We start from the raw sequence: 13,763 nt of genomic DNA, 5'->3' as shown, positions 1-13,763 counted from the left end.
CACAAAGCTTAATAAACATGAATAAAGAGACAGAAGCCTTCATTAGCTTCATCGTCAGAGTGTGTGCGAGTGTGTATGTGTGCGTTTTTTGCAGCACGAAGCCCCAGACCACTCTGTCTCTCTCAAACATCTTCAGACACATAGCTTACTCGGAGCCCTGAGCTATTTCAGAAATACTTTTCCCAAAATTGGCACTTGCCAAAAAACGCTCCATTTCCCAAAAAGCTTCCTGATCGATGTGAAATCGCTCTTTATGAGCGCTCAGACAGATAGAGACAAAGCACCAGTCTTCTGTGAGCGGCTCATATACACTACAGAAACAAAATGATAAGGACACCTGACACTTTCAGCCATATGTTGTACTAACTCAAAACTGTTAACAACAAACTGGAAAGCGCACAATCGCACTAGATGTCTTTGGACGACGTAGCGTTAAATTTCCTCTTCTTGAACTTGGAGAATTAAACCTGTTCCATCATGACAATGCCACTGTGAACAAAGCCAGCTCTATCAAAATATGCTTTACAAGGTTTAGAGAGAAGATCTTGTATGGCCTGCTGTGGACCTCTGATCTCAACCCCACCTTTGTGATGAATTGGAACGCTGACAGCACCCCAGTACACCTCACCCAACATCAGCACCTGATTTAGTTTTCAACCCAAAACCACCTGGTTGTGAGCGTGAAAGGGGCAGTATCCCACTCTTGTACTGTCTAATTAGTTATTTTATCACCTCAGTGCTGCTCTCTTACACCTTCCGTTGCCAGATTAAGTGAGATTCCACACAGCTAGGCTATTTTTACTTACATTGAACAAAATTCTATACAGTAATCCCCCGTTTTACCGCTGTTCGAAATCTCGTGCCTTCGGTTTATCGCGGAATTGCATTTGTCACATAACTAAATCATTTGTCTGATAGCACGATCTGTCTGATAGGCCGGAAAACTTATAGGGAAGTGTTTTTATGGAGTTGAAATAATAAAATTTATTATTCAAAATATAATGATTAACTATAAAATGAACTAAAATGTTAATACAGTACAGTACTGTATACATAAAATAGCATTTTTGGGGTGGCAACCTGTCAACCTCAATCTGGCAACCAAATACTATTAGGATCACTCACCTTATTTAATGACTTTGTATTTGTGTGTGCGTGTGTGTGTGTGTGTGTGTGTGCGTATGTGTGCGTGCGTTTGTGCGTGCGTGCGTGCGTGTGTGCGTGTGTGTGTGTGTGTGTGTGTGTGTGTTTGAGTTGAATCTCACCAAAACACTTGCTCTGGTTAGTAGCTCGGTCCATAAATACTTTGGAGGAGATGACAGAGCCAAAAGGCAGAAACATCTGCATCAGTTCATTATCGCCAAACTCCTGTGGCAGGTGGTAGATGAAGAGATTGCAGCCCTCTGGGCCTGGAAAACACACACACACACACACACACACACACACACACACACACACACACACACACACACACACACACACACACACACACACACACACACACATTACATTACAGCAATAATAGTAATATGGATTACTATTAGTTTTATTAGAAGTAGCATGACTAAAGTTGTAATATGAACAGTAACATTAGTAAAGGCAGTAGTGATCGGAATATTTGTATGAGTAATAATAGTAATATGAACAGCAGTAGTAATAATGAACATGATGCAGTATTAATTAAGGTGGTAGTAATATTAGAATTATTAGTATTAGCAGTAGAAGGGGTATTAACATGAACACTAGTATTAGAAGTATTATTATAAGTAGTAATAAAATAAAGAATGGTATCATTCAAAGTAGTAATAATACAGTATGTACAGCAATATTATATTATTATTATTATTATTATTGTAATTAGTAGTAGTAGTAATATAAACAGCAATAGTAGTAGTTGCAGAAGTAATAATTGAACAAAAGTATTTTTGGTATTATGAGAAGTAGTTGTATTTGTAATGTAAATATTATTAATAGTCCCATAGTAGTAATAGTAGTAATATGAATATTAGTAATATTGGTAGTAGAAGTAATAATCTGAATTTTAGTATTAGCAGTAGCAGTAGCAGAGTAATATAAATATTAGTAGTATTAGTTTAAGTACATACTTTTATTATTATTAGTAGTAGTAGTAGTAGAAATAGTAATATGAATATTATTAGTAGTATTAGTGGTAGAAGTAATAATCTTTGAGTGCTTTTAGTAGTAGTACTAATTGAAGTAGTAGCAGTTATCTGAATATTATTAGTCGAAATACTGATATCAATATTAGTAGTAGTATTATTAATTTAAGAAACAATCAAAATATTATTAATAGAGATACTGATATTGATATTAGTAGTAGTTGAATTAACTTAAAAAACAATCAAAATATTATTAGTAGTACTACTAGCAGTAATATAAATATTATTGTTATTATAATAATAATTATTATTAGTAGTAGTAGCAGTAATATGAATATTATTAGTAGTATTACTAGTAGAAGTAATAATCTTTAGTAGTGCTTTTCGTAGTACTAAATTAAGTAGTAGCAGGAATATGAATATTAGTAGTAGAAGTAGTATTATTAATATTAGTAGTAGTATTATTAATTTAAGAAATAATAACCAAATATTAGAAGTAGTACTACTAGCAGTATTATAAATATTATTGTTATTATAATTATTATTATTAGTAACAGTAGTAGTAGCAGTAATATGAATATTATTAGTAGTAGTATTACTAGTAGAAGTATAAATATTAATATTATTTGTAGTAATAGGAATATTAGTAGCAGCTGTAGTAGTAACATGAAAAGTAGTAGTATTAGTAGTAATCATCTCCTCACCTTCTCTCTGCTGTTGCTGCTGAATAACCTGAGGCGGCTGTGGCAGTGTCTGACCTATAGGGGTCAGTGTGGTGGTGGGGTAAATGGCTACACACGGTCAGGATAAAGGGGACAGAGGGAGGAGAAACAGAATGACATGAAAGCAGACTGACCTTTATATTCTAATGAGAGATTGACAGACTCACAATACAGCACATTAATCATATTTCAACCTGAGAGCAGATGACAGATTGTTCAGGAGCACAGTGATAGCTCTAATTTACTGGCAGGTATTATTATTCCACACAAAGACATCATTTCCTTTCATGTGGCATCACAGAGACAGATATGCAACCTAACATTTTAATCAAGGCACACACACACACACACACACACACACACACACACACACACACACACACACACACACACACACACACACACACACACACACCTCACCTTCAGACTTTAGCATTTAATTGAATTAAAAAAAAATGCCTGATTTTCGATCCATCTATCTATCCATCCACAACTCTTTTACTGATACACATCATACCACCTACCCCTTCATTCATCCATCTGTACCTGTCCACCTGTCCATCCATCCATCCATCCATCCATCCATCCATCCATCTATCTATCTATCTATCTATCTATCTATCTATCTATCTATCTATCTATCTATCTATCTATCTATCTATCTATCTATCTATCTATCTATCTATCTATCTATCTATCTATCTATCTATTTTTATTTAGAAATGGCACCAGACACCAGCAAAAAATGCCTAATCATAGATTAGTCAAAAAATTAAAACCTGTAATAAAATCCTGTCCATCCATCCATCCATCCATCCATCCATCCATCCATCCATCCATCCATCCATCCATCCATCCATCCATCCATCCATCCATCCATCTAGTGTCTGTCCATCCATCCACTTACATATTTACCTCGATAAATTTTAATAGAATATTGAAATTTAAAAGACAGGTTGTATATACAGTGTGTGTGTGTGCGTGCGTGTGTGTGTGTATGTGTTTATACCTGTGTACTGCTGGACCCCTGTAAAGGCCTGCTGCAACGTGTCGGCGGCAGTGGGGCTCTGGGTGGAGTATTGTGGCAGGCCATTGGCATAGACCGCCTCCACCGGATGACCATTGGGCTGCGGTGGGATGCCAGTGAATCCGTTAACAATGGGTGTCACTATGCTGGGTACGGCCGAGGATGCCAGGTTAGCAGGGGGAGAGCTAAGTCCTACAGAGAGGAACAGAAAGACAGACACTAACATCATGATGGTTGGGAAACAGCCGACCGATTTTTAATTCACGTGTCAAAACCTGTATAAAAACCTACATAATTTTATTTTACAGGTATTCATTGGAACAAAGTTTTTTAACCGAAAAATTGTGAGGAAGGACATAAAAGGGTATGTCACACACACACACACACACACACACACACACACACACACACACACACACACACACACACACACACACACACACAGTCACAGACAGTGTTGAACAAGATGGCTGCTAGTTTTCAAAAAATCCTTGCCATGAGACCTGATTTGAAATTGGTGACTGTGAAAGATGTGGTCTGTATAGAGATCAGTTTGATTAAGTACGTGCATGTGCTTTGTGGATGGGGAGAAGTCATCAGGGTTCAAATGTTTCATGGTTGTATGAAGGTGATCAGTCCGAACAATGCTACATTGATTTGCCCTGAAAGTAGACACAAACCATGCTAACAAAATGCTATAGTGAAAAATAGAATGGATAAATACGAATGGGCCGGCCCCCCCTCCACACACACACACACACACACACACACACACACACACAGACACACACACACACACAGACACACACACACACACACAATCCATCCAACACCCCCCCCCCCCCCAACACACACACACACACACACACACACACACACACACACACACACACACACACACACACACACACACACACACACACACACACGCACGCACAATGGAAGGCAGTGGCAACAGAGGAATTGTCTCCTGCAGAACTCTGAAATGATGAAATGGTGATGCAATTTTCAGGGCAGCAGCACAATGTCACACTACTGAGTGAGGGGGTAGAGACAGAGGGAAAGAGAGACAGAGGGAGAGAGAGAGAGAGAGAGAGAGAGAGAGAGAGAGAGAGAGAGAGAGAGAGAGAGAGAGAGAGAGAGAGAGAGTTCATGAGACAGACAGATAGAAAAAGCGAGAAAGAGAGAATGAAAATGAGAGTGAAAGAGAGTGAGGGAGACCGAGCATGAGAATTATAGAGTCAGATATGAAGCATAGGAAAGATAGACAGAATGAGAAAGAGAGTGACAGGCATGAGAAAGACAGAGAGTAAAAGGGAAATTGACACAGGCAGTCAGGCAGACAGACAGACAGACAGACAGACAGACAGACAGACAGACAGACAGACAGACAGACAGACAGACAGACAGACAGATAGATAGATAGATAGATAGATAGATAGATAGATAGATAGATAGATAGATAGATAGATAGATAGATAGATAGATAGAAAAATAATTATAATACTTTTTTTTCTAGAATATCCATCCATCCATCCATCCATCCATCCATCCATCCATCCATCCATCCATCCATCCATCCATCCATCCATCCAGTATACAGCAAATATGCAGCTTTTTATACAACATTTATATTTCAAAACCAATTCAAATTGTACTCAGGTTATAATACCTTTATTAAATAATGTATTTATTATACACTAAACACACAAACACATAATCTTCCATTGAAACTAACACACTAACACACAATCCATCCAACCCCCCCAACCCCCCCCCCCCACCACACACACACACACACACACACACACACACACACACACACACACACACACACACACACACACACACACACACACACACACAAACACACCACAAGAACACACAGACTGTACATTGTAGGCAGCAGATGGTCTACAAACACAACAGTGATTCTGACGCCTTTAGGACGTGGAAATACTGAACCGTTTTTTTCCATTTCAGAATCAAATGAAAAGCTGCATTATCACTTGCATCTGCCTGCAGTAGGCTGTTTATTCCTGTCAAAGCAGAGAGATTACAACTGAATATGACGATCATGCTCCTGGTCAAGTGCAACAAAGCGTCTGCACAAGCACTGTTTCACTTTTCCTTTTTTTTTTTCCTGTTTTTTCTCTAACTGGGACCTGCAGATAGAGTCGGCTTTTTTTATATACGAGACATTAATCTGCTTCGCTAGCATATTTCTTTGAGTGTTCGGCTAAGCCTGAAAAATGAAAAAAGAATAAATGTTGAAGTTTATGACTCTGGTATTTTTTATTAATTAATTTATTTTCAGGGGAAAAAAAGTAAAGTATATAAAAATTCAACCCAAAAGAGTTTAAGAACAAAAATCATACAGACTCAAGTGGAAAGATCAGGAAAGTTTTAAGTTCATGATGTTCTACCAAAAATAGATTATCCGATTCTTTTTTGTTCATTCATCAGTCTTTTTCTGTTTAAAAAAAAAAAAAAAAAACCCAAACTGAGCATTGTCCTCCAAAAAAATGAAAGTGTACTAGAAAGAACGACATAATCTTTCGGGAACAAGTTGATGACGGAGTAAAGTCACGTAGAGCAAAATGCACCGCAGCACTGTGGTTAAGTGTTCGGCAATCTGGAACAAGGCACTTATGTCTTTTTTGGCAGCGGAGAAAACAGCTAAAGTTGGGGAGGGAAGGAGGGAGGGGGATACAGAGAGAGAGAGGGAGGGAGGGCTCGGAGATGGAAATGATTCCCACTGTGTCATTGCTGAAATTCGGAATGCACCGATGTGCAAAAGAGAGTTTTGTAAAAGTCACAGCCTCACACAATTACCTCCCTCGAGTAGTACCGAAGAACTGAAGAACACTGCCTATTGCTCTTCACCTTCTCTTGACCTCTTTTAAAACTAGCAGAAATGCAATTTTTTTGTGCCACAGCTTGGAAAAAAAGCATCTGTCTGAAAAGCGGTCTTATTTGTGTTTTCAGCTTGATGTCATTTGCACAATCATCAATGCGATTGATTTGTCGCTTGCACGTCTGCGTCTGAGGAGGCTGTCTGAGAAAGATAAGAAGAATCTGGGCTAAGCTTTGTTTATCGAGGTGGTCACGTCCGATTTACAATGGACGATTCAGGAAGCTCGGACGAACTTTGAAAGTTTAGCAAATGACTTTAAAGGGAAAAAAAACAAAGACGAAGACAATTTTTTTGGAGAGCTCTAAAGAAAACGATCGAATGGCTCGGCTATTGTTATGCACTTGTGCTTGAAGTGCAACAGGCGCTTCAATTTAAGTGCTGCAGTTGACCTTAAAAAAAAAAAGAAATCCTGGTGATGTGGTTGAAATGTGGAGGATGAAGAACAAAGCTGTTCGTTTGGTATTCGGTTAAAAATCTGTGAAATCGTTTCGGTTTTCAGTCAATCTAAAAAAAATATTGCTTCATTTTCTGCATAGATTTCTAGATTTATAACATTTCTATTTAATGATAAATCATGATCGGATCGTTTCTTATTGTTAGAATGAACATTGAAGATTGGACATTGTCCCGAAGCAGCTTAGCAGACTTAAATACAATAATAATTAATACATAAATAAGTTCCTATACTGTACATTAATTCATAAAGAGTGAGATTAAGGTGACAGTGGGAAGGAAAAACTCCCTGAGATGGTATGAAGAAGAAACCAGACTCAAAAGGGGAACCCATCCTCATCTGGTAGACACCAAATGTCCTTCCATTATACAGTAAAACCCTGTTGTATGAGCAACTAATAGTACGAGCAAGCAAAGATACGAGCGACCTTGCTCGCAAAATTTTACCCTGTTTCACGAGCAAATTTCGAAGGCACGAGCAAACCCACGCGAGCAATTTTCAAGAACGAATTATGCTCGTCCAACGGGATTTTACTGTACTGTAGTTCCATCATTGTTGAGGTTATCAACTGTTCAGTGATGGATATTCGAATGCAAGACTGTTCATGACTATTGTAACCCCTAAGCCATTGTAGCAAACTGTTTTTATTAATTCCAGTCCAAATCAATCCTCATGCTCCTCGAGTTTAACCCTCCACGGTAACCTCATGAATCTTTATGCTATTCATAGTAGGAGGTATGCAAATTCAAGCACAGTCTATGTATACGTTCTAGTAAAGAATACCCAAAAGGCCATTTGTAGAAAATAGAGTATAAGCAGAGTATAAAACACATCGCTATCTACATTACAGTAGGTATATTCTTACTTCCAGGTAAAAACTTAAGTCAAAGTTTCTTCCTCATGTTGTTCTCTTTGCTTATGTCCTCATAATTCTATTCATTTCATTTCTATCACAAATGTACAGATTTTTTATGAACATGCTTTCGACACTGTTCGTTGTTTAAAACGCTATACAAACACTATATAAACATTTCATGATTTATAAATGATTTACAAAAAATCCGTTTTTTTGTTTATGCTATTGTTTTTTTTTCTCACCCCTCATTGTGGTCAACTTCACCTCATATTGTTTCCATAATAACAGTATCTGTTCCTGGTTTTGACCTTCCATAACCTTCAAAAGTCATCCTACTACGGTCATGTTTTGGTTGTTATACCCTCCTAAATACTGAGTATGCATTTTCCTGACCACGACCTGCTGTGATTTGCATCTGTTCGTCTACGTTACTATGACGATGGTCCGACTTGGAGCACGTAATTAACTTCACTCCTAATACAAAAGTTTTCCGGTCCTCAACATTTAGCGCAATATGACCAAATGCAACTTATTGTATTCTAACATGGTCTGACTACTCGATTCTGATTGGCTGGTAATTCCAGTCAGTTTGATCAACCTTCTATATAAATGTGAACTGCACTGTAACCATAGCAACATACATTTACAGTTGCAACGAAGCATGCAAAGTTGTCAACATTGACATTACTTATACAAAATGGATGATTATTGAGTGGCATAGAACTGATATGATGATGATAACAATTTTGATAAAAGGGCCGAGACAAGAGATGGAGAAAAAAAAAAAAAGTGGCACAAGCAGTTAACACTTAGTTCATACACACACTCATATCTCTCCCTCTTTCTTCCCATAAGATCACAACCATCATCTGAGAACACCAGATCCTGAAAACCATTGCAGCCTCCAAATATGTCTGTTATGAACTCTAATCTCCAAACCACACACACTCCATCTACATTTACGGCATTTGCCCTTATCCAGGGTGACTCACATTTATCCCAGTCATACAGCTGAGCAGGGGTTATGGAGTTATGGGCCCAGGAGCAGTAGCTTGGCATTGCTGGTATTTGAACTCAGGACCTTCAGATCTAAAGTCTAATGCATTATGCAAAATCAGGGACAGATACTGTTACAGAAACAATATGAGGTGCAGGCGACCATAAGGAAGAGAGAAAAACAATAACAGACAAAAAACAGGTCCAAGGAACAAACAATTTTGATTGAATTCAGCTCTATTCTGTTTGCATAGCGTTTTCAACAACAGGCAATGTTACAAAGCATCTGCATAAAAATCTATACATTCAGGATAGAAATAAAATGAAATGAATAGAATTTACAGATGACAAGGGCAAGGAGAAACCTTCTACCTTCTCCGAGCTACCGACTGAGCACAGGGGTTAGGAACGACAGATCCTCACAACAATTGTGGCATCCAAATATGGCAGCCTCAAACTCCAAATCCCAAACCACACACACACACACACACACACACACACACACACACACACACACACACACACACACACACACACACACACACACACACATGACTGCTCTGCATCTCCAATCTACTGACTGAGCACAGGTGTGCTCAATTAAACACACCCACACACACACACACACACACACACACACACACCTACCTACTGTGACCTACTCCATCGATTTGCAGAGCTTTACAGTGATTGATTGTTGCAGACTTGTTTTTTTACTGTTTTCTGTACCTGAATTGCTCCTTCGCTTCTGTTTGCACACCGCAATACCTTTGCCTGGTTCTGACAATGTTTTTCCATATCGTTTTTGGATTTGATTGTTTGGAATAATAAAGTCTATCTGTTTCTTACTGCATTGCATCTGCTCATGCGAGTATCATGAAACTTTACACATCTCTTTAACTCTGTGTGTAATTTCCAGCCTGCAGAATTTCAAATCAGGCATTTATTCTGTTACTGTTGCACAAATGACATCCTTCTACCTCATGTTGCCTTTTTAACTTCACATTTGCACCTTATACTGTATTATTTGTACAATTTATACTCCTATAACATGATTATTGTATATATGTATATTATATACACACCGATCAGGCATAACATAATGGCCATCGATCAGACATAACATTATGTACATTTGCCTAATATTGTGTTGGTCCCCCTTTGATCCTGACCCATGCTGTTGAGCATTAAAGCATTAACTTCTTTAGTAATTTGAGCTACAGTAGCTCATCTGTTGTCATAAACCTGTCGCTGGTTCACCACTGTTCCATCCTTTGACCACTTGTGCTAGATTCTGATCACTGCAGACCGGGGAAAGCCCACAAGAGCTGCAGTTTCGGAGATGCTCTAACTCAGTCGTCTAGCCGTCACAATATGGCCCTCGTCAAACTCACTTCAATGCTTACACTTGCCCATTTTTCCTGCTTCTAACACGTCAACATTGAGGTCAAAATGTTTATTAGCTGCATAATGCCAACCCTAGATTTCTTTATTTATACACATTGCTATTGAACAGTGCTATAGCAATAGTGCTATTCTGGTTAGATGCTTCAATTTCATTGACCCTATACTTGTACTCTGCAGAAAAACAAAAAAGGTGAACCTATTCGAATCTAATCCAATCCAATCTAATCAGCCTTCCAAGTTAAGTGCATTAAAACCATGCGACACACAAAGCCATTGCTTATATAGTCACCTTTTTTGTCCAACAAGTATAACTTTTCTTTAACTACACTTTCTACTTTCAATTTTTTAAAACTCTTTTCCTTTCCCTAGCTCTCCTCGAGCATGTCCAGGCTACCAACCAGGCAGAGTGAAAGCAAAACTGGGCTCCCTCGATTCTTTTTTGCTCATTCTCCGTGTACACTCTTGATAGAAAACTGCTAACTGCCTTTGTTCACATACATCAGCTCAGGAGTGCATGATTGACATGGGACAGAGTATTGACCTCCCACCCACCAAGAGATCACAGCCAACTTGTCCTTTTAAATCCATTCTCCATTATCTGCCGAAATGTGATATACATTCTCACCATTTCCTCTTTATTTTGAACTGTCTGAAACCGTAATGGTTCGCTTATAGATACATCATAATCCGAGCTTGTGTATCCATTATATCACGTTGCATTCCACAAAGCAACCTGGCACCTGATAGCACCGAAGGACAGCGTGACTTCACATGTATTGATGACGCAGCACAGTTTGTATTGGAAATGCGCCCCGCGGTAACTCCTTTTCCTGTCTTTTAACGGAATACGTTACTGAATACATTTTCCGAGTGTATTCAGCGTTCAGCCATCGATAACCTTTTTTCAATGGGGTTTTAGCACAACCCTGCCTCCATCACAAGACAGCAGCGTGATCCTTTACAGAGTTATTCATGCTGACACTGATTGATACTGCTGAGCCTGCACTAAACAAAGTGTACTTACTGTAGGTCTACTTAACACACAGTGAGCGCTCCATGTGTGTGTGTGTGTGTGTGTGAAAGAGAGAGAATATGCTAATGAGTGACAAGCCTACATAATCATCAGGATTTAAACATTGTGTGTTGTTCAGATCGAGCACCTCCGAATAAAGCTGACTTACTCGATCACACCCAGGTTCAAGCTATTTCCGTTTTCAAAGCTCGGCAGAATTTTAGAAAGCATAGCGCAGCTCATACTGATTAAATGCTGATAGCAGGACATTTCTAAATTTCACTCTTATTTGAGTGGGTTTGTCCTGGAAATCCTTCTTTCAGGAAACACTTCTATTTTTGGGAAAGTATTATGAATGCATACACTTGTTTCCAAAATGAAGGTTTTTTTTTTAATGTTTGAATAGTCCAAGTCATTACAAAACAAACTATTGAAATAAAGTTCGCCTTGAATCACTTGTAAATGGTTGTGAAGAGACCCATTAATTTTTCAACAAATTTTTTTTTGTTTTTTTAATTATAAAAAAAAAAAAAAGAGGTATATGTTGCGAATATGACAGGCGTTATTATAGTATCCAGGACTCATAAAAAAAATAAAAAAAAACAGGGCACTTTAGAGCGACACATTGTCTCATTGTAAACATCAGTGTTTCCTTCATGGAGGTACATGGAGGATTTTTTCCCTCAAATTGTAACCTACTTTCTTTATATATACCTCAATTTTCCAGCCATAATTTGTTCTTCCTCAAACCGTTACAACAAATTTGGAGGCACAGAATTGTATACAATCTCTCCAGATGTGGTACAATTAAAATGTTCCCTTTAGTTAAAAGATACCCAAACCTGTTCCAGAATGACAATGCTCCTCTAAATACAGCCAGCTCTATGACGGTATTGCATGCTTTGCATGGGTTGGAGGAAAAGATCTTGAGTGAGCTGCTATAGAATTCTGATCTTAACCCCACTGAACACCTCTGGAATGTATTGGAACGCTGACTGCACCCCAGACCTCCTCATCCTACATCAGTATCTGACTTTACTAACACCTTTGTGGCTGAATGAGCATAAATCTCCACAACCACACTCCAAAACCCAAAGATGTTTCATTGAATTTTGGAGTGTGGTTGTGGAGATTTGGGATATATTGGTTCTAATATAATTATAAATATATAATGATATTAGTTATTAATACAGCAGCTGGGGAGAAAATGTGTACTAGGATGTTCAAAAATGCGAATACGAATCTAATAATCAGGTATTCATATATATAAATAAATATATATACAGTATATGTGTTGCTCAAATTCATTTTAGTGCCACACATTTTATTAACGTGTGATTAAATCAGCGCACATTTGTTTTTGTCTATTTTTTTTTAAATATATAAATAAATATAAATTAAAACCTTCAACGCAAAATATTTCTTTACGACTTCCTTTCTGTACTCAGATATAAAAAAAATTTTAACTGAACTAAAAAAAATTTATTTTTAAACAATAAACATTTGTTTTACTGATGCACCAGGTCTCAAATCAAGCACTAAAATCCGCCATGGTGCATCCGGCAATTAAAACTGTCCGTGTGGAAACATATTAAAAGTTCCGTTTGGTGTCCTGATGATTTACGTAATTTAAAACATTTGCAAGAATATTTTGCCTTCATGCTCTATGTTGAGTTTGGTTTAACTAATAATAAATGTCCATTTGCATAAAGCATCAATATTTGTCCATGCCCATGTTGATTAGAGTATTAAAAATTTTAAAAGTATTAATTTAAGGCACATTTTGAACAGATAAACATGTGCGATTAATAAAGTAAAAATACTTGAATTAATTGACAGTCCTAAAATATATATATATATATATATATATATATATATATATATAGTTGTTTTCAAGAAGTAAATTTCATGTAAAAATATATAAAATAAACTGAGCAATTTTAGCAAATTAATTTTCAGTTTGTGCATCGATCCTTTCGGGATTCATCTCAGGCAATGTTACCATACAGAAAGCATGTTTACTTCGTACTCACTCTGCATACTTTTGATCAAAGTTATATAACTAGCTCTCGATGTCTGGATTTTATAAAGTGTTATTTAATCAAATCTAGCAGCTAAACAAACAAATCTGATCTCTGTGGATTCCTCTCATCAATCTCCTGCAGTTGGATACACTAATAGCTATGTGAAATGCAGATGCCATGGCTGCCTCTTTTCCATGTTATTGACTGACATAAATCGATAAGAACATG

At 37.6% G+C, this 13,763-nt stretch overlaps 1 protein-coding gene across 1 annotated transcript in view; it reads right to left on the bottom strand.

Annotated features, from left to right (window-relative positions):
* Positions 1–13,763, bottom strand: part of LOC310717166 (CUGBP Elav-like family member 5) — a 213,348-nt gene that overhangs the window by 7,274 nt on the left and 192,311 nt on the right. Inside the window, exons 8-10 of the mRNA XM_083524879.1 lie at positions 3,852–4,061; positions 2,825–2,911; positions 1,266–1,409 (exon numbers count right to left, since the gene is read on the bottom strand). Of these exons, the coding sequence (XP_083381005.1) occupies positions 1,266–1,409; positions 2,825–2,911; positions 3,852–4,061 (441 nt within the window). The remainder of the gene's footprint in view (positions 1–1,265; positions 1,410–2,824; positions 2,912–3,851; positions 4,062–13,763) is intronic.

Source organism: Silurus aristotelis (assembly GCF_946808225.1).
Source record: "Silurus aristotelis genome assembly, chromosome: 22".
Taxonomy (NCBI): domain Eukaryota; kingdom Metazoa; phylum Chordata; class Actinopteri; order Siluriformes; family Siluridae; genus Silurus; species Silurus aristotelis.
Note: the sequence above shows the minus strand (reverse complement) of the source record. Positions and strands in the feature narration are given on the sequence as shown.